General features: G+C 41.1%; 1 protein-coding gene across 9 annotated transcripts in view; it reads right to left on the bottom strand.

Annotated features, from left to right (window-relative positions):
* Nucleotides 1-22,257, bottom strand: part of AGBL2 (AGBL carboxypeptidase 2) — a 46,274-nt gene that overhangs the window by 5,760 nt on the left and 18,257 nt on the right. For all 9 annotated transcript variants that reach the window (XR_008290343.1, XR_008290344.1, XM_053203172.1 and 6 more), the window contains 8 exons: nt 17,083-17,236; nt 13,774-14,556; nt 12,077-12,233; nt 7,804-7,930; nt 7,107-7,207; nt 5,951-6,081; nt 2,411-2,477; nt 275-400 (listed from right to left, as the gene is read on the bottom strand). Coding sequence is in view for 7 of the 9 variants with exons in the window: in XM_053203172.1 (XP_053059147.1) it covers nt 275-400; nt 2,411-2,477; nt 5,951-6,081; nt 7,107-7,207; nt 7,804-7,930; nt 12,077-12,233; nt 13,774-14,556; nt 17,083-17,236 (1,646 nt within the window). In the remaining 2 variants the exon portion in view is untranslated. The remainder of the gene's footprint in view (nt 1-274; nt 401-2,410; nt 2,478-5,950; nt 6,082-7,106; nt 7,208-7,803; nt 7,931-12,076; nt 12,234-13,773; nt 14,557-17,082; nt 17,237-22,257) is intronic.

The raw sequence follows: 22,257 nt of genomic DNA, 5'->3' as shown, positions 1-22,257 counted from the left end.
CCACTTCTCCAGCACCCCCGTTTCTTCTGGAAATCCAGACATGGCCAAAATCCAGACCAGAGTGCCATGGCAGAGGGTAGTGCAGGGGCCAGGGTGGAAATCTGCTCAGAGATGTCCAGAGGACCCATGGAAGAGCTCTGAATTCAAAATAGCTTCCCTCTACCCCATTCCCTATTCTCTTTCTGGTTGAGAGTAAACGTTAACCCCCTGTCCTGCTCCCACTCTGGAATTCTCTTTAACCAGACCACAGAAGTAGACAACAGAGCCTTCTTACCAGGGCATCTTCTGTTAACTTTAACTCCTGCATCAAATTATTTTTCTGATACTGTTCATTTCGCTGTTTCCTAGTCTGAAGTGGCTTCTTTTTTTTCTTCTTATACATCTTCTTCTTTTGATTCAACTGTTGCAAAAAGCACAGAGAACCTAGTTGTTGAGGATTCCGGAGGAAATGACCACCTGCGTGCAGCACTCTTTTACACAACACTCAAGACAGGAGAGCTGCCCCGGGACATGGGCCCTCACGGTGCCCAACTGCTGCTGGCTCGGAGGATGAACAGTTCAGTTGCCTTGTTACCAGAGTCCACTCCCCATTTAACACCCCCAAATCCCACTATTGCAGGTATGCTGCCAAAGGGACACAATCCAAATATCTGTGCTTTACAATATGAAACCAGATTACTTATGGCAATAATGTCAGGTGCAGACAATACTGATATTGGGTGTGTAGTTAAGAGTCAGTTTGGCTGTTACACAAGGTGGCTTTAATAATTAAGCAAGTGAAGCTCAGGACTGATTTTCCAGGGACCTGTTGAGTGGTGACGCTTATATTGATGTTGTAAATCCAGCTGAAAAAATTATAGGGTCCAGTCTGATTTGGCAGGTTCCATCTGACACAGCCTTAATCTCACCCTATGAGAGAGTTATTTCTTCTTCTTCCTTTTTTTTTTTTTTTTGAGAGAGAGTGAGTAGGGAGTAGGATAAAGGGGCAGAGGGGGAGAGAGAGAGAATCTTAAGCAAGCAGATCCTAAGCTCAGTACGGAGCCTGACGTGGAGCTCAGTCTCATGATCTTGGGATCATGACCGAGGCTGAAGTCTAGAGATGGACACTCAACTGACTGAGCCACCCAGGTGCCTTGTATGATGGAGGTATTTATTAATGCAACTATGAAATTATGTGTATAATGAACCACAACAAATATATCATCTATGTAATAAGATCTGTGAATGAGATGGAGCAAAGAAAATTTAATATATGGAAATATAAAAAACTATCTAAAACTATATGAATAAAAAAACACTTTTTGGGGGCACCTGGTTAGCTTAATTGGTTAAGCATCTGACTCTTGATTTTGGCTCAGCTTATGATCTCACGGCTCATGGGATCAAGCCCCGACTCGGGCTCCAAGCTGACAGTGCAGACCCTGCGTGGGATTCTCTCCCTCCCCTTCTCTCTGCCCTTCTCCTGCTTATGTTCTTCCTCTCTCCTTCTCTCTCAAAATAAATAAAATAAACTTAAAAAAAAAAAGAAACACTTTTTTTTTTTTAAAGTATGGGTCTTTTTAACAACCTCTATCTCTTGAAATAGTTTTGTTTTTGTTTTTTTAGGTAAACTCTACACCCAATATGGGGCTTGAACCCCAAGATCAAGAGACAACCCCTATCTCTTAAGATGTTTTCACTTTTAGGGGCACCTGGGTGGCTCAGTTGGATAAATGTCCGACTTTGGCTCAAGTCATGATCTCATGGTTCGTAAGTTCAAACCTTATGTCGGGTTCTGTTCTGATGGCTTGGAGCCTGGAGCCCACTTCCAATTCTGTGTATCCTTCTCTCTCTCTCTCTCTCTCTCTACCCCTCTCCCACTCGTACTCTCTCAATTTTTAAAAACAATTTTTAAAAAAAGATGTTTTTCAGTTTTAAACTTTTTAAAAAATTTTGTTGACTTTGTAGTAAACATGGAGTCTTCACATTTTTTCCCCTAGATTTTTAAAAGGAAAGTTATTAAAAACAAATAAACAGGGGCGCCTGGGTGGCTCAGTTAGTTAAGCAACGGACTTTGGCTCAGGTCATGATTTCAAGATTCATGAGTTTGAGCCCCACATCGGGCTTTCTGCTGACAGCTCAGAGCCTGGAGCCTGCTTTGGATTCTGTGTCTCCCTCTCTCTGCCCCTCCCTTGCGCTCTCTCTCTCTCTCTTTCTCTCAATCAAAAATAAATAAAACATTTAAATAAATAAATAAAAGGAAAGTGATAAAGGACAAAATGAAAGACTCCAGGGCAGGGTAACCAATAGATATAGAAAATCTATTTTCTATAGATTTTAGGATAGTTGGAAAATTCCACCAAATTATCCAGGAGACTCATGCTTTCCTTAAGGCTGCTACTTCCTGAGTGGAAGAGTCTGATAATCTTACCTCATCTGCTACATTCAGTAGGTGAACAGGGAGACCATCTGAGAGGGAACTATCAGAACCACTGGTGCTGTTTCCAGAAGGAAAGAAGAAAGGGAGATGCCTGTTATTAATGTCTAGGACATATACATTTACCAGACTGGCAGCATGGGACTAGAATATCCAGTCTGCTATTTGCTACCAGTGCCTGCATTTCGATGACCAGCAATTCCGGACAAGCACATTCATTCATTCATTCTGAACACCTACTACGTGCCAGGCAGGGCATCGAGCGCAGAGATGAGCGTGACCAAGCCCTTGGCACCAAGGAGTCTGTAATCCATGTGGCAAAGTAAGTACTGGCCAGGTGGGCAAAGCTGCCCATGGCAGTGACTGTGGGACGCTGTGCAGCTCTAGAGAATAACAGACTATGATTTGTTTGAAAGCGGGGCTCGTTTCATTCATTCCTGTCTGGCCAGGTCCAGTTCAGAGAGCAAGGAGCCTCCGCGTACTCTTTAAAACTGTGTTGAATATATACATAAACATATTTGATAACAAGGAATCTGTAGGTCAGAGGCCAGGAATATTACTTTTATTATCTCAATTCCCACTTCAAAAGTTGTGGATGCAGGTCCAGACGGATCTGAAGTCTTCCCCCACAGAGGGCCAGCTCCCCCTTCCTTCAAGGGCTAGGATGAATGAGGACTTGGATTCTCCATCCCTGTGTCCTTCATCATGTCCATTGTTTAAGCGTCCCATTATACATTCCCCTCTCCCGGGGTGTGCGTGGCCAGAAGCCAGAGCTGGGCTCTAGAACATGGCCTCCATGTACAAAAAAGTGTCTTAGGCACAAAACTCAGATCTCCTGGGAAAAGAGCACTTCAAACCATTCTTTTGCTCAGGCCTTTCATCCTGTTCATGCTCCACCTCCCTCCCTTCAGTCCACAATGAGGAACCCCACGGTAAGACAGCGGGAAGAACACCCTCTCTTCTCAGATCTAATTCCCAATTCCCTGTTCTCAAAAGGCTTTTCTAGTCTGAGGAATAGCCTTTGAGGTCACTGGATAATAGTCTCTGAAGTCCCTTTTGGAGATAACGGAAAACTATTAATCAACGGGATAAAAACATTAGATGCGGCATGCCACGGAAAATGTTGAAAACCATGGACGTGCACACACAGGGCACACTCAAACTGGGCTTGGACACTCGCAGTCTGCTTTTCTGGGTAATGGTGAGAATGGAGAGGTGGAGACCCATGGAGGCCCGTGATAGCTGGCTTCCTGTTCAGATGCTGGCAAAATGGTTTCAATAATTCTTAACTAAATGTGTCTTAACTAAATGTGTCCCTGCTAAGCCAGCTAGGATGCAGTCTCCCTGTTTCTGAGTGGACTGCCCCCGGGCTCGGTACCAACAGGTTGACATGCAGGGGCATTTTGTTTTTGAGGCTGAGATGAAGAGTGGTTCATGCAGTGGTCCTGGAGAGCAAGGCAAAGAATTCTGGAAGAGTGGGAGAGGCAACAGGGTGAATGGGGCACACTGCCTGGCCTGATGGTCTGACTTGAGGTTCCTAAGGACACATTTGAGAGACTCAGCCAGCAGAACTGCTTTAGGGCCCAGATGTCAACTCTATGTCCACATAGAGCAGGAAAGAGAGCCTTCGACTGTCCACCACAGTCTACAGCGCAGCCTCTGTCATGTCCAGCCCACAAATCTTCTGACTGAGGGCAGCTGGGATGGGTATGAGGCACCCTGGCCAGTAAGCTGGAGTAGAAGGTGTTCCTGCCCGCCTGTCAGATACCCACCCACCTGGTAGGCTTCCTAAAATAGTTGAAGAGATTATGAGTGTGGGGCTGAGACCTTACAAACTAAATTAATTCAACAAATATTTATTGAGCTCTCCCTATGTGCCTGGGTACTCTGCACATGAGATACAGAGGTGAACAAAATAAAGATCTCTGACCTTGTGGGACCTACATCCAGTAGGAGGAAACAGATAATACATAATAAACACAATAGAGATGTAAATGACCTAAGACAGACAGAAGGTGATAACATGCTATGGAAAAAAGTAGAGTACCTCAGGGGGATAGGGAATAGTGGCAGGAGGGCAAAGGCAGGGGAGCAAGTGGCAGTATTAGAGTAATGAGGGTAGGCCACATTGACAAATTTTACATTTAAACAAAGACTTGAAGGAGGTGAAGGAATGAGCCATGTGGATATCCGCGGGAAGAGCATTCTAGGCAGCTGGGACTGCTAGTGTAAAGGCCCTGGGGCAGAAGAGGGCCTGGCAAGTCTGAAGAAGAATGAGGCCAGTGTAGCCATAGAGAGAGGTGTGTGAAAGGGTGAGGGTGGAGGTTATAAGGTGTTAGGTGGCTAGATCCTATGGCTTGTCAGCCATTGTAGGGTCCTGGTCTTTCTACCTCATTTGCTGGATTCTCCCTATCTTTGTGACCTGTGCACTGTGTACCCTGCTTAGACTTGGACCTCCTATTTACTCGAGCTGCACGTACTCCCTTGGGATCTCACCTAGTCTTAAGGTTTAAACATCATCTATCCAATGATGACTCTATTTGACCTCTCCAGCGAACTACACACTCATATATTCAACTGCCTATTTAATATCTCCATTTAGATGCCTAATAGACGTCTCAGACTGAACATGCCCAACACTAGCCTCCTGACCTTCACCGCTCCCCTAACCTTCTCCACCACCTTAATCTTTCCCATCTCACTTAAAAGGCAACTCCATCCAATCAATTATGGACTCATTCTCTTTCTTTCATGCTCCATATCTCATCCATAAGAAAATCCGAATGTTTGAAACTTCAAAATATATCCAGAATCCAACCAATTCATACACCCCCAACCACTACAACTACTCATGTCTAGACCACCACCTGCATTTACCTGTATTATTGCAAGAGCCTCCAAACGCACGTCCCTGCTTACACCTTTCCTCTCTACAATCTATTTTCCACATAGCAGCCAGGGTATTCCTACTGAAACTAAAACCCAAGTCAGAACATGACACTTCTCTATTTAAAACTTTCCAAAAGCTTTCCGTCTCCCTTGGAGTAAAAGACAAAGGCTTTACAACTGCCTCAAGGCCCTACATGCATGGCCTGCCCATCTCCCTAACCTAGAAAAGATGCTGTCAAAGAGCAGGCACTCAATACGTAGTTGGTGAAGAAATGATATATATTTAAGTGTGCTACGATTTATTCAATATTTTGCACCTTTGGCTCAACCAACAAAACAACAGAGCAAACGAAAACAATAAAAAAATAGAACTTGTCTGGTTTTTCCTTGTGGTTTTTTTTTTTTTTTTGAGGGAGAGAGTGAGTGCTCTCGTACATAGGAGGGGCAGAAAGAGAGAGAGAGAGAGAGAGAGAGAGAGGGAGGATCCCAAGCAGGCTCCCACGTGGTCAGTGTCAGCACGGAGCTCCAAACCAACAATTGTGAGATCATGACCTGAGCCAAAACCAAGAGCTGGCCATTTAACTGGCTGAGGCACTCCGGTGCCCCTCTCTGGTTTTTCTTTGAAATTAAGTTTCATTTCATTACCTGGATTCAATGTCAGACAAGCAGATGTCACTCCAACTTCCTTCTAAATCCATATCTTGTCCAAGCTCATTGAATTTCTTATGGATTTCTTGTTGTAAGAGCTCTTTAAGCTCTGTTAGGCACTGCATGAACTGTGGAAATCAATAAAAGGACATTTTTGATTATTCACTTATTTATATGTCAAATATTTACTAAGCATATGCGGAAAGGCACTTTATTTATTGCTGGGGACATAAAGATGTGTGAGTGGTAACCTCTGCTTCTAAGGACATGTTAAACATAGAAATTACATGAGCTGCAGTAAAAGTGTTTCTCGGGCAGAACATCAGTGAATTTTATGCTTTAGGTGCTTTTCCCTCGCTATGGACAATAACAAACTTCTTAAACAATTCAACGGTCTGATTTATTGTATTTTTGTGAATAGCAAGGAAGGAAACATTAGAATGGGGTTGTTCAGATTTTGGCTTATGGCAGATGTGATATAACAGGCCGTATTGTGGCTGATTCTCCTTTAAATATTTTTTTATTAAAGGGGCGCCTGGGTGGCTCAGTTGGTTAAGTGTCCAACTCTCAATTTTGGCTTAGGTCATGATCTCACAGTTTGTGAGTTCGAGCCCCCAATGGGCTCTGTGCTGACAGCCTGGAGCCTGCTTGGGATTCTCTCTCTCCCTCTGACCCTCTCTCTCTCTCTCTCTCTCTCTCACACACACACAATAAGTAAATAAATATTAAAAATATATAAATAAATAAACTAAAAAAAGAAGTAAGAAGAGGAAAAAACTGAGGACACAGAAAAGGGAGGAGGTAATTAATAAGGCAAGACCTTAGGGAGGCCATGGATTGAGGGGCTGGTGGGTGCACAAAGGGCAGGGTTAGTTTCAGAGAAGGGGAAGAACTCCCGCTTTTCTGGAAAGCAAAATGAGGGAGAGGTGTGCTGAAGGAGGGTAGGCATGAAGGCTTCTATATTCTTGGTGAGTTATGAGGTTGCTATTTGTGGACAGTGTGCAGGCTGGGGGCTTTCTTTTACTGATTATAAAAACTTCAGAACGATATTAAGAGGAAAATAAAGACCACCTATAATCTCAGTAGGCTGACTTTGGACCCATGTGAAACTGATCACAGTAGCACCACCCCATTTCTTGAACCCCATTTTTACCTTGGTTCGGTCAGGATCACAGAAATCCAGAAGGGTGTCACAAACATGATAACCTAGAGACTTTAGATCCTCAGTAGTAAAGTGAGTATCTCTTTTATTGCCTGAAAAAAAATCCATAAACATTTCTCATTAAATAATAAGCGAATGCAAATCTAATTTATGAATAGCTCCTTAGAAACGCCACCTCTGATTCTAGAATATTGTGCTTCTGGACAGGGTCTTTCTCCTTCTAGATCTGGTTTGGTTCAGAAGAATCTGACAATGAAAAAATTTCCAATCATGATGGCCATGATTACTGAAGTTTTACTCTGTGGTAGGCACTATGCCAAGGGCTTTACGTGCATTAAGTAGTACCTATAATGCAGGTACTATTTTTATTGCCAGTTAAAAAAAAAAAAATGAGGTTCAAAGAGTAAATGAGGTAACTGAGCCAGGATTACACAACTTGGAAATGGAGAGGCAATTCGAACCCAGATATGCCTGATTCCCCATCAAGTATTATATTTGGGGCTATACTGCCCCACCAAGTGTTATATTTTACACTCATATTTAGGTTAGTCAAATTTGGCATAAGGCGCAGTTAAGAAAACTCTCTAGGTCAATCATCTCCCCAACATTCAAAAGGACTTCCTGTCCTCAGAGCTTTGCTTGGCTCCCCCTTGTCATGCTGACCTATGATATACAAAAGAGAGCTTACCCAGTGTGGACCCCCCAAAGGTAGATTCCATGGTGTAGCTGTTCAGGATTCCCATCCGCCACATTACAACTCGTCCTGTTCCTTCTTTGCACTTTTGGACCTTAAAATTACAACTATGAAAAGAGAACTAAAGAGAAACCCAAATCCTCTGTTAATCATAAACTGGCAAATATAAGATGCCAATGACTCATATAAGAATGGTTTCCCTGGGGTCTATATGTTATTTCCTAAAGTATGTTCCATAAAATAGTAATAATTCTAAGAGATTACAGAGGAGAAAATTAGTGCTATGGTCATGTTGGTCAGGAGGATGAGGGGCTAACAAAATTACACAGTCTTCCTGTGCAGGACCTTTTTTTTTTATTTTGAGAGAGACAGAGAGAGCGCGAGTGGAGGAGGAGCAGAGAGAATGGGAGACAGAGAATCCCAAGCAGGCTCCACACTGCCAGCACAGAGCCCAACGTGGGGCCTGAACCCATGAAACCACGAGATCATGACCTGAGCAGAAACCTAGAGTCAGATGCTTAACCGACTGAGCCACCCAGGCACCCCCTCTCCCAAGCATTTCATTATTGTAGACTGTGAGTCTCCAAAGAGGAGAGAGTAAATTCTGTTCCTTATTGCCCATGAACCCTTCCTTCCCTTCCCTACCTTTCCAGGGACATTTTGCAGGACTAGGGTTCTTTGAACTCCACTTTGGGAATGCTGGCTTACTTTGGCATTCAAGACACTAGCCACATTTCTAATATTTATTTTCTACTCCTCTGCAACTTGAGCCCTTGGATCCAGTTGGGTTTATCCTCTATATATGATCTGGGTATGCCTCACCCCTATAATCTGCCTAGAACTGTCTCACTTCCTCATACTTAATGTTCTTGGCTCGGAGTTCAATATCCTCCATTGTCCTTCATGACCACCCCAACCCTCTTTCCTTACTTGGAGTTTGTAATGTACACTTGGCACCTATCCTGACCTATCCTATCCTGCTGAAAATGTTTTACAGTGGGAAGGCATTTCACCACCTAGTGGTTTTTAAGTGGTGCACCCTGGAATCCAGGGGTTCTACTGAGGAGCCTCAAGCATTCCTGCCACGAAGACTGAAGGAGGCAGAATGGGCAAGTTTCCAAGCCTGCCATCCCCCTTTAATTAGCATAGCTCTGTTTTTAATTGTTTTAGATACTGGGTTCTGGATGTCATTTGTTTTTTAATTAAAAAACTTTTTAAAAAATGTTTTTATTTTATTTTTTGAGAGAGCATGAGTGGGGGAGGAGCAGAGAGAGAGGGGGACACAGAATTTGAAGCAAGCTCCAGGCTCCAAGCTGTTAGCACAGAGTCCGATGTGGGGCTTGAATCCATGAACCGCAAGATCATGACCTGAGTCCAAGTAAGACACTCAAGACTGAGCCACCCAGGCACCCCTAATTTTTTAAAAAATATTTATTTAGAGAGAGAAAGACCAAGAGTGCAGGTGGGTGAGTGGCAGAGAGGTGGGGGGAGAGACAGAATCCCAAGCAGACTCTGAACTGTCAGCATGTAGCCCAACATGGGGCTCGAACCCAAAACCCAAGAGATCATGACCTGAGCTGAAATCAAGAGTCAGACGCCTAACCAACTGAGCCATCCAGGTGCCCCTGGATGTCATTTATTTTTAATTAAAAAAACATTTTTTTTAACAAGACACATATTTGGATGCCATTTTATTTAAAGAGATCCCTAGCAAACACAGGAAGATTTTTTAAAAACAAAGAGAAAAGGAAGGAAGGAAGAAAAAAATGGAGGGAGAAAGGAAAGCTTCCTCTTTCTTTTTAATGTAAGAATAGTAGATATAAAATATTTGTCATATATCTTTATAGGAGAAAATGTGCACTATTATTTAAAAACTTTTCTAAATCCAACCTAATTTCTTCTTTCTTTTTGGTAAATGTTTATTTATTTGATGGGGCACCTGGGTGGCTCAGTCGGTTAAGTGACCGACTTCAGCTCAGGTCATGATCTTACAGTTAGTGAGTTCAAGGCCCAGATCGGGCTCTTGGCTGTCAGCATAGAACCTGCTTCAGATCCTCACTTTGCCCTCCCCGCTCCCTCTCTTTCTCTCAAAAATAAATAAACATTTGTTAAAGCAAGCGCACATGTGAGTGTGGGAGGGGCAAAGAGAGAAAGAGAATCCCAATCAGTGCAGAGCCTAACATGGGCTCAATCTCACGATTCATGAGATCACTACCTAAGCCGAAATCAAGAGTTGAGTACTTAACTGACTGAGCCACCCAGGCGCCCCTAATTTCTTCTTTCTAATGAAATTACATTTTGTGGATCTATTTATGATGCTGAAAACCAACGTCTAAACCAATGCAGATCCTCTGTTTATGCCTGTCAGAGCTGTTACTCAGCCAACTGGTAAAGACTTTTAAGTTGTTTTTATTAGCCATTTACTATCTTACAGTTATTTGTAATCTTGTCTTATGTAAACTTTTCTGTGGAGACTCATATAATATTAGTATTTTGTGTATCATTCAATCCCTTCTATCACTGCCAAGCACAGGATTAAAGAGAATAAGTTACCTACTAAGAGTTTGAACTTGTGCCCAGGAAAAGCAGCCAGAGCAATTTTCAAAACTCATCTTCACTGAGGGGTGCCTGGGTGGCTCAGTCAGTTGAGCGTCCGACTTCAGCTTAGGTCATGATCCCACAGTTTGTGGGTTTGAGCCCCATGTGCTGACAGCTCAGAGCCTGGAGCCTGCTTGGGATTCTTTGCCTCTCTCTCTCTCTCTCTCTCTCTCTCTCTCTCTCTGCCCTCCCCTGCTTGTACTTTGTCTGTGTCTGTCTCTCAAAAATGAATAAACATTAAAAAATTTTTAAAAATATCATCTTTATTGAGATATAACTCAATGCTGTAAAATTCACACATTTAAGGTACACAATTCAAGGATGTAAGTATATTTACAGTTATGCAGCCATCACCACTCTCTGTTTAGAACATTTTCATTACTTCCAAAAAGAAACCCAGTACTTATTAGCAGTCAGGCCCCCCCCCTCCCAACCGACTAATCACTACTTTCTGTTTCTACAGATCTGCCTCTTCTGAACATTTCATAGAATGGAATCACACAAAAATATGGCCTTTTAGGTCTGGCTTCTTTCACGTAGCATGTTTCAAGATTCACCTATGTCTTAGCATATCAGCACCTCATTTTTTTATTGCTGAATAACATTCCATTGTGTGGATATACTATATGTTATTTATCTGTTCTTTTGTGGATATACACAGAGTAATTCTTAAAGCCACACCTTTCTAAATTCTTGAAGTACCTTTCCAAAGAAGATGTACAAATGGCCAATGGACACATAAAAAGATCCTCAACATCACACATCATCAGGGAAATGCAAATCAAAACCACAATGAGATATCACCTACACCCATCAGAATGGCTAGAATTAAAGACAAGAAATAACAAGGGTGGGTGTAGATGTGGAAAAGGAACCTTCATACACTGTTGGTGAGAATGTAAATTGGTGCAGCCACAGTGGAAAACAGTATGGAGGTTCCTCAAAAAGTTAAAAATAGAATTACCATATGACTCAGTAATTCCACTACTGGGTATTTACCCAGAGAAAACAAAAACACTAATTCAAAAAAGATATATATGTACCCATATATTTATGGCACCCATATGTTTATACCAAGGTATACATGTACCCATATGTTTATTGCACCCATATGTAATAGCCAAGATATGGAAACAACCCAAGTGTCTGTTAATAGATGAATGGATAAAGAAGATGTGGTATAGATACACAATGGAATATTACTCAGCCATAAAAAAGAATGAGATCTTGCCATTTGCAACAACAAGGATGGACCTAAAGGGTAAAATGCTATGTGAAATAGAGAAAGACAAGTACCATATGATTTCAACCATATGTGGAATTTAAAAAACAAAACAAAGAAAAAAGAGACAAAAAAGCAGAGTCCTAAGTACAGAGAACAAACTGGTGGTTGGCAGAGGGGAGGAGGGCAGGGGATGGGTGAAATAGATACAGCGGATTAAGGGTACACTTACGATGAACATTGAATAATGCAGAGAACTGTTGAATCATTATATCGTAAACGAAAACCAGAGTAAAGTCTTGAGGTCCAGGCTGCTGGGATTTACCCAAGATAATGAAAAGAAATGTGAAGTGGCAGATCAAACACTACATATAGGATGCAGCGAACTCCTTTCCTCCTTAGTCAATGGACGGAAGATTACCTTATGTGCTTACCTTGTGTGCTTACCTTATCTGGCGCATTTTTGCTTAACATTAAAGGAAAGACTCGCTCATGAAGCCAGTACTTGCGATCATTGTTATTACAGCCATACAAGAAGATATTATTCTTACGGCTGTGGCCATGGAAATCACAATACAAGAGAACCTCCCTTTCTTCAAGAAGTCTATTGAGAGGGGCAAACAAAAGATTTAGTGGACATCCAGATGCATGAAAATAATCAAGGATCTTTTACAGTCTCTTCCTTAAGTATGTCTGTTGCTACCTTCCCACTAAAGAAAATGCCAACCCCTTCAAAGGACCCTGTCCCCACCCTCGGCTACTGCTGTAAACATGACACCAGCACTCCTCACCCCTGCCAGTCAGAGGGACTTGAAATGAAAACACCCTGATGTGGAAAGGGGTGTTGGATAGGCCCTGTATAAGTTGACAAGGAAGTGGAGGAAATCAACTGAAAGAAAGCCCCCTCTGGGGGCAGACCTGGGGAAAGAGAAAGAGAAGGGAAGAGGCTGTAAGTGTAGGGATGAAAAAGAGAAACAAAGAAAGCCTGGGTGCCTGACTTTCCAGTACCGGTTCCTGTAAGGCTTAGCTCCTCTTTGTCTCCTCTTCACCCAGGACACCTCCTCAGTCTTCCATCACGGTCACCTTCTCCATGATGATAATGATAGGATGAAGAGGATGACAGTAATGCCACATACTTACAATGTGCTGAGCACTGTGCTGAACAGATGACAAGGGTCCTCATCTAATTCTCTTAAGTAACCACCCAAGGCAGGTAAGATTACCCTCCTCTACAGATGAGAAAGCTGAAGTGCAGAGAGGTGCAATCACATCCAAGGTCACAGAACCAGCCAGTAGTAACACCACGTCTCAAAGCCAGGCCTGTCTTGACTCCCAAGCACATGCCCTTAGCCATCTTGCCTGCCAGCCCAACACTCCCCCCACCCTCTCACACAGATAAGGTTAGAAGGTGTATGCATTCACATATCTTACACGCTGTAGTTTGGCAGAGGGGAGTACACAGAGTACCTTTAAGTAGTAGTTCCTTTAAGGTGGGTGCTATTACATCATAGTCTTCAATTGCTTTCACACAGGCTTGGAAAATATTAACTGACTTTTTTATTATTCTTTCTTTATGCGATGAAATATAAGAGGTAATAAGGAACTCAGATTCTGGAACCCGAGAGCGTGTATTCAAATTATCTATTCTGTTGCTTATTAGCTCTATGACCTTGGGCAAGTGACTTGACTTTTCTGGGCCTTAGTTTCCTCATCATATATAATGGGGATACTGATTGTGCCTACCTCAGGGGGTTAATGTGAAGATTACACGGGTCATGTATCTGTAAAGCACTGAGAATACTGCCTGTCCCCTATACACAAACACTGCCTAGTAGTTACGTACTATTATTATTATTCGCCAGGCCTCCTGACAAAGACCTATGAACTTCTGACTTCTGACCTCTCTATTTCATTGTTTTCACTTATACGTCAAACAACCCCTGGCAGAAATGTTGCATGTTCAGTTTAACCCCAGAGACAAAACATGACTTAAAAGTTTGAAACTGAACGAACTCATGTGACTGCAAAGAGAATGGCAGACTCTCTCTCAAGCCGTATCTGATTGCTACATCAAAGAGAGCCCTCGCACCCATCAGAGAGTACTCACAGCATTCGGAGGAAGATCAACAGATAAAGGGGCTCACCTTTTGATCATGTTCCTGGTGTACCAGATACAAGGGAAAGACTCCTTCAGAATGGTTTTATAATGTCTATTCAAGTCCCTTCCAGCCAATGAACACCGGTAATTCCCCACAATCACTCCATCTGGATTTAACATAGGAACCACTTTGAAGACAAAGATATCTCTGAGGAGCTGGGCATCTGGAGAGTTGCTCAGGATGAAGTCCAAAAAGCCTTTCATGATCCAGGAGCCGTTACTTTCTCCGGGGTGGACTCTGGCACTCAAGACCACAGCTTTCTTTGCAGCTGCCTCTTGAGGGGTCCGGGATGGGTTGGTGATGGTGAGCAGGTAGACGGTATTTCCTGCAAGGCTCCTGCATAAAGTTCGGAGTTTGCAGAACTGAGACTGGACAGGGTTGTTTGCCACTGACAGCAGGTAGCACTGCAAGTCAGTGTATGTATATGGATAGAAGTGTGCGAAGAAGCAAGTGTCCTGGTCGTGTGGGAACTGAATGGTCCACGTGAGACAGTAAAAGGCCTGCTGCCCATCGTCCCTGTTGTTCTTATAGTACCTGATTTCATTTCCTTCTCTTCTCCAGCCAATGTTGTGGGTCTTGGCATCCAACTGGGAGTACATGAGTGGCTTCATCCCCATAGTATAAAGGCTCTTGGGTTTTAGCAAGTTGACAATGGTGAAGCGGTAGGTGGCATCTTTTCTAGTGTTCTGCACTCGAAAATAAAACCACTGAGTGTGTTTGTTTGTGTAGAGGTCAGTTCGCAAGGTGAGCTCATACTCATAGGTATCTCTGTAGTGGAGAAAATAGAAGAATATCTCTGTAACACCACATCCCCCCTCAAAAAACAAAGCTTAAAAAATGTTTTACCTGGGCAAAAATAGATCTTATTTCAACAGGAAAGCCTGCTACCTCAAACATTAATTTTCTAGTGTACCTAGTTCCTCAACTCATACATTAGGCTGAAAGAAATATGGGTCAACCAAGTTTATTTGGGGTATTTGGGAGCTCTGTGAGTTTTTTAGTATCGTTCTGGAGTGTTCAGTAGCAGTTCCCAACCACTTCAACACATTTCTAGAACCACACCTAGAGGCGGCGAAGCCAGAGCCCTCTGTTGGCTGTTAGCTACCTCCTGGACATGACCACTATGGAGGAGAACTGTCAGCCTCAGGTGTTATTTTAGCTCTGATTGTCAACTGTTTGAAGATGAGGGGGCATCTCTGGAATGCATTCACCTTACTGAAAAGTAGAAGAGGAAATACAAATACTAAATCCTGAAAAGATGCTCCCACACAGGCATAATGCAAGAAAGGCAAATTAAAATAGGAAGTCATTCTCCCTCCATTTCATGCATATTCCAGCTTTGGGAAACAGTCGCTTTCATACACCGGTGATGGGAACTGAAATCATGTTGGAGGGTAATTTGGCAAAGAACAGCAATACTTAAAGTGTTCAAACCCTTTGGCCCCCCAATTATATTTCTAGAATGTATCCCATAACATCACAAATATTTAAAAATATAAATGTCTTTGCAACTACATGGATGAAACTAGAGGCATTATGCTAAGCGAAATTAGTCAGAGAAAGACAAATATCATATGACTTCATTCATATGAGGAATTTAAGATACAAAACAGATGAACCTAAGGGGAGGGAAGCAAAAATAATATAAAAACAGGGAGAGGGAAAAACCATTAAGAGACTCTTAAATATAGAGAATAAACTGAGGGTTGCTGGAGGGGTTGTGGGGCGGGGATGGGCTAAATGGGTAAGGGGCATTAAGGAAGACACTTGTTGGGATGAGCACTGGGTGTTATATGTAGGGGATGAATCACTGGAATCTACTTCTGAAATCACTGTTGCACTACATGCTAACTAACTAGGATGTAAACTTAAAAATTAATTAAAAAATTATATATATATATATATATATATATATATATATATATAATTTAAAAAGTGCCCAAGAGTATTAATTCTGTTAATTCATTAAACAAAAAACAGTAAATACCTTCATTTCCTATCAGCTGGGCACAGGTTACACATGATATGGAACATCCATACAATAGAATAATATGAATTATTAAAAATAAGGAGATATGGGAATGCAAGCTGGTGCAGCCACTCTGGAAAACAGTATGGAGGTTCCTCAAAAAACTAAAAATAAAACTACCCTACGACCCAGCAATTGCACTACTAGGTATTTATCCACGGGATACAGGCGTGCTGTTTTGAAGGGACACATGCACCCCCATGTTTATAGCAGCACTATCAACAATAGCCAAAGTATGGAAAGAGCCCAAATGTCCATCAATGGATGAATGGATAAAGAAGATGTGGTATATATATACAATGGAGTATCACTTGGCAATCAAAAAGAATGAAATCTTGCCATTTGTAACTACGTGGATGGAACTGGAGGGTATTATGCTAAGTGAAATTAGTCAGAGAAAGACGCAAATCATATGACTTCACTCATATGAGGACTTTAAGAGACAAAACAGATGAACATAAGGGAAGGGAAACAAAAATAATATAAAAACAGGGAGGGGGACAAAACAGAAGAGACTCATAAATATGGAGAATAAACTGAGGGTTACTGGAGGGGTTGTAGGAGGGGAGATGGGCTAAATGGGTAAGGGGCATTAAGGAATCTACTCCTGAAATCATTGTTTCACTATATGCTAACTAATTTGGATGTAAATTTAAAAAAATTAAAAATAAAATTAAAAAAATAATGAGATAAATCTGCAGTATTGCCATAGGAAAAATATAAAGCTTATTATGTGGAAAAAAGCAATTTGCAAAATGGTATGTATACCATCATCCTATTTTTAAAAACAAAATAATTTCTGTATATTATACATACACAGTAAAAGGGGGGAAAATTACTGCATGTATACCAAACTGTTAACAGTTTCTGCATCTGAGAGGTACGATTACAGAACTTCAATTTTTTATGTTATGTATTTTTATTAATACAGATTTCTTCTTGAGTTTTACTTAAGTAAACTCTACACCCAAAACAGAGCTTGAACTCACGACCCTGAGATTATGCTCTTCTGATTGAGCCAACGAGGTGCCCCTATTAATACAAATTAAATTAATACTAATTTCTTTCATAAGCAGAAAAAAAAATGTAGATAAATTTTTACCCTGAGGGAATATGAGTCACAATTATTCAATTTTTCTTCGTCCTCATACCATTTCTCACCACTTCTCTCTTTTCCAAAAACACCCCTAACTCCTAATATGACTCCTGAAGATGTGAGTCAGTCCCTCCAGCGATCACCCCTTTGGGAAATTCCTGTTACTCACACTCTGACAGCTTTTCGCAGATTCCCGCTCTCAAACCTTGACTCAAACAGGAGAGTCTTGTCCTCAGGTCCTTGCAGCGTAACAGCAAGCTCCTTGATGATCCCTCGCTTGCCTCCCACTCTGGAACTAGTGAAATAGGAACCTTCGGTGGGCACTGCAGAGGAGACAGACCTATTTAGAGCAGGTTCCACTAAGAATCTATTCATCCAGCCAATATTCACAGAGCTCCTCTGTGTGTTTATCGCCATTTTAGGTTAACAATAATGAATATTCAGATTTTCAAGGGTCCTTGCTGAGACTTTTAATTTTAAACATTGTATTTCTTTGAAGACCTTTAAAGTGGTGTAGAGCACCTCCTTTTGCTGCACGGCTGCCCCTGGCATCTCAGATACTGTTTGTACCCACATAAGCCCTAATCTGAAAGGATGTTGACAAACAAATGAGATTCTACATAGAGCATCTGAAAACATTTACAATCTTTATTCTAAAAAAATAGCATCTATTATTTTTTAACTTTAAAAAAATTTTATTTACTTATATTGAGAGAGACAGTGACAGCACAAGCAGGGGAGGGACAGAGAGAGGGAGAGAGAGAATCCCAAGCAAGTTCTGCACTGCCAGTGCAGAGCCCTATACAAGGCTTGAACCCATGAAACTGTGAGATCATGACCTGACCCGAAACCAAGAATCAGACGCCCAACCAACTGAGCATCTATTAATTAAAAAAAAAAAATTAATAAATAATAATAATAATAATAATAGAGGGGCATCTGTGTGGCTCAGTCAGTTAAGCTTCCGACTTCTGCTCAGGTCAGGATCTTGCAGTTTGGGAGGAGTTCAAGCCCTGTATCGGGCTCTATCCTGACAGCCCAGAGCCTGGAGCCTCCTTCAGATTCTGTGTCTCCCTCTCTCTCTGCCCCTCTCCCATTCTCTCTCTGTCTCAAAAATAAAAAATAAACATTACAAAAAAGATAATGGAGAAAAACAAAGAAAGAAAGTATACTTCATATAATTTTTTTGGTATATCCTTCCAGATTTAAATATAAAAAAATAATAGAAGTTTGAGAAGAATTGGCATGGGTGAATTAGCCTAAGAAGGGAACCAAAATATCTATGGTAATTATAGTGAAAATGTTATGATTGAAATTTTATCTTTAAAATGATGCTAAAACAAACAACAAATATATATATATATATATATATATATATAAAATTTATTTTATCTAACAAAATTTAGATTATAATCATCTCTTTCTAATCCTTGCAATAATCAATTGTTAATTTGTTTTAGAAAGTGGGGTTGAGGGGCGCCTGTGTGGCTCAGTCAGTTGAGCATCTAACTTGGTTTGTGAGTGTGGTTTGTGACTCACGGTTTGTGAGTTCAAGTCCCCTGTTGGGCTCTGCTGACAGCTCAGACTGGAGCCTGTTTTGGATTTTGTGTCTCCCTCTCTCTCTGCCCCTCCCCCACTCTCATTGTCTCTCAAAAATAAACATTAAAAAAAAAAAGAAAAAAAAGTGGGGTTGGAACTTTTCAGACAAATTCAGTAAGACTGCCATCTGACATCTTTGATTTTTAGTTTCTTTTGCAAAACTATTTCAAAACTATTTGTAAAACTTTGTAGTTTTCCCAAAGACTTTGTACCACCATATTCTTATCATTATGTCTAGAAGAGCCTATTTTGTCATCTTTTGTTCATTTTCTCTTCAACTGTTGTTAACTGCTAAAAAAATGTCTAGATTCTCATTTGTCAGTGGCTTTGCAAGTGATTCAAACAATTCCTTAACATCCATCAGCTTCATAAAATCCTGCATCTCTTGTAAGGATAATTTCACTTTGCAGCTGATTTTTACTGTACTTGCATTATATTGTCACATATTAACAGTATCCACCAATTGGCAAGTGACTGATATTAACAAAGACGCTGACCACAGGGCAGGGCAGATAGGAGCATTAAACAGTAATATGCTGACATGTGGGGACTGATTATAAAAGTCTAATTTATTAGTAAATCTGTTCATGTTACGACAGCTTTTGTTTCAATAGGCAACTCTGTCGTTGTGGAGACTTAGGTAATAAATATTTGGATAATAAATGAGAGCAAAAGAGAAAAGCAAGCATATAAAGAAGCGAGTAAAAGAAGAAAACAAGCACAGAGGAGGCAGGAGCAGAGTCGCGTAAAGCAACTAAAAGCTGGGGACCTACGTGGTTCAGTCTCTTCATGGAAGCACAAAGTTATAGACCAGCAACCAGATGCAATTAATACAGGAATTTCAACATTTTTTTGAGTCTCTCAGGTAAAAACATTAAAGATGATCCAATTCATAGTCCACAGTAACATTTCTCAAAAGTAAAACCTCTTTCCTTGTTTCTCCCCATTATTCTCATAGCAGGTAAACCGACAAACTCCCAAATTTTCCCTGGAGTCCCATCTTCTCCATTTTCTGTTTCTTCATTCCTCCAACAGGGTGGGCTCAATTCTCCTTGGTGAATCCAAAGGACAAGATCAAGACCACTGCCACAACTGCGCTTTAACAGGACAATAAGGAAAATTCACAAAAGTTGCCCTCAGGAGAGTGAGCTCTCAGCCCTAGGGGTTGCTCGTAGGCAGAAAACATCTCTGAATAGAACAGGTAAAGCAATTGAATTCAAGGTCAAGGAGTTTGTTGAAAATGACTACCACCAGGTCAACAAGAGGTAAGATAGACTTCTAGTACCCAAGACTTTTGGGGCACCTGGCAGGCTCAGTTGGTTGAACATGCAACTCTTGTTCTCAGGGTTGTGAAGTTCAAGCCCCACTTTGGGTATAGACATTACTTAAAAATGAAATCCTTTTTTTCTTTTTTTTAATGTTTATTTATATTTGAGGGCGAGAGTGAGAGAGTGCATGAGCAGGGGGAGGGGCAGAGAGAAACAGAGACAGAATCTGAAGAGGCTCCAGGCTCTGAGTTGTCAGCACAGAGTCCGACACAGGGCTGGAACTCACAAACTGTGAAATCATGACCTGAACTGACGTCGGACACTTAACCAACTGAGCCACCCAGGCTCCCCACTTAAAAATGAAATCTTAAAAAAAAAAAAAAAATCCCAATACTTTCTTGAGGTTCCAGGAGCAGTACATCCTCCATTATTTATGACTGAGGTCTATCCACTTAAGACCTTATACTTTAATGTCTCCCAAACTCCTTCTCAGACTCTCCGTAGGTGGAGCTAGGGAGACTGTAAGTTGCTTCACCTCACTCACTTCCCCACATGTAGCTTTTCTCAACACGGTATTACTAACACAAGCACTCATAATCAAGGCAACTGGGAGCAGAGCATATGAAATTACTTCGAAGTTGGGCCACCTGCTAGAATCGGTTCATATCATTTTTCCAGTTATGGAAATGTGAACACCGCAGTCCCTCCCTCCTAGTTCTGGTTGTTTCTCTAGAAGCCTACCCTGATTTCATTGACTTAACACATTTGTTTCTACTAACTAAACTTGGTACATATTCCTCCTCCAATAAAATTGATTTCCTTTCTGATCATTACTGTATAGCAAATACTGATTTTCAAATTGTGAGAATATTTTTCTTGTTATTTCTTGAATACAACATTTCCCAATCTCAGATAACCCCTTTTAAAAAGTTCTAGGGGCACCTGGGTGACTCAGTCGGTTAAGCGTCTGACTTCGGCTCAGGTCATGATCTCATGATTCGTGGGTTTGAGCCCCACATTGAGCTCCATGCTGGCAGTGCAGAGCCTGCTTGCAATTCTCTCTTCCTCTCTCTCTGCCCCTCCCCTGCTCGTGGTCTATCTCTCTCTCAAAATAAATAAATTAAAAAAAAAAACTTCTAATTAACTCTGGTACCTATATACACAATAAGCATCAGATGATTTTTGGTGATGACGAAGGATGCCCTTATTGAAAGCTTCTCTAGCTCACCATGTCCCTCCCTATAACTAACTTCACATTCTGAGGTTATGAATTTAAAACTTAATTCCTCATCCTTGGGAGGGTTCCTATTAACTTTTCTTGACTCATTGCTCTTGAACATTATATCTCCTTTCTTTTTCTTTTTTTAAGTAAACTCTACCCCTAATGTGGGCTTGAATTCATAACCCTGAGATCAAGAGTTGCATGATCTAGCATGCTTTACCAACTGAACTAGCCAGGTGCCCTTATGTCCTTTCTGTCTTAAATGTTTCTATTACAATCTGCTTCACATCCTACCCATCACCTGTTATTGCCTTTATTATAGCTATTTTAGTGAGTGTGAAGTTGATTCATCCTTTCCATAACCTTTTTCAAGCAGAGGAATTTTCTTCTATTCCTAGTTTTTTGAATGTTCATATGCTTTTTCTGCATCACTTGAGAGGATCGTGTTCTTCCCTTTGTTCTAATGTGGTGTGCCACATTGGTGTATGGTTTTTAGCCTGAACCATCTTGCATTCCTGGAACAAATCCTCCCTGGTCATGCTGTATAATCCTTTAATATGCTGTTGGAATTGGTTTACTGATATTTGGTTGAGGATTTTTGCATTTATATTCTTTTTTTTTAAGCAATAGATTATTTTCTTTATTTAAAAATCTTTTTCTTTACCTCTTCTTTTCCTGATTTTACCTCATCTCTCATTTACAAGATAAGAGATTTTTAAGACTGCATGCAGAAAAAATAGCAGTGCATAGTAACTGCTTAATAAATGTTTGCTACTGATACACATAGTGGAGCCCAGTATTGTGGAAGGAAGGTGGAGAGGGAAGGAGAGAACATGGTGTGCCTTCCACCTCCATGATTCTAGAACGTTAGGAGCCACAGTGAATTATCAAGATTTTGAAGGCAACCTGCAATCATTGCGCTGACAACGAAAAGAGTAAAATGTCCTTAGCCTCCATCAGCAAGGAAACATTTCTGCCCTAAAGATGATTATTAGGGATCCTGATTTTACTTATTTATTTTTATTTACTTATTTATTTTTTTTAGAGGTCCTCATTTTTAAAATACTTATTATCTAAGTCTCCACAGTTATGAACCTGGATAGAAAAAAAAATCATCAAAACATTGCATTTATATTCTTAAGGAATACGGCTTTTCTGTGATGTCTTTGTTTAACTTTGAATATTGGCTTCACAAACAGTTAGAAATGTTTCCTCCTGTTACTGTTTTCAGAGCTGATGAAGGACTAGTACTATT

Source organism: Acinonyx jubatus, chromosome D1 (genome assembly GCF_027475565.1).
Source record: "Acinonyx jubatus isolate Ajub_Pintada_27869175 chromosome D1, VMU_Ajub_asm_v1.0, whole genome shotgun sequence".
Taxonomy (NCBI): Eukaryota; Metazoa; Chordata; class Mammalia; order Carnivora; family Felidae; genus Acinonyx; species Acinonyx jubatus.
Note: the sequence above shows the minus strand (reverse complement) of the source record. Positions and strands in the feature narration are given on the sequence as shown.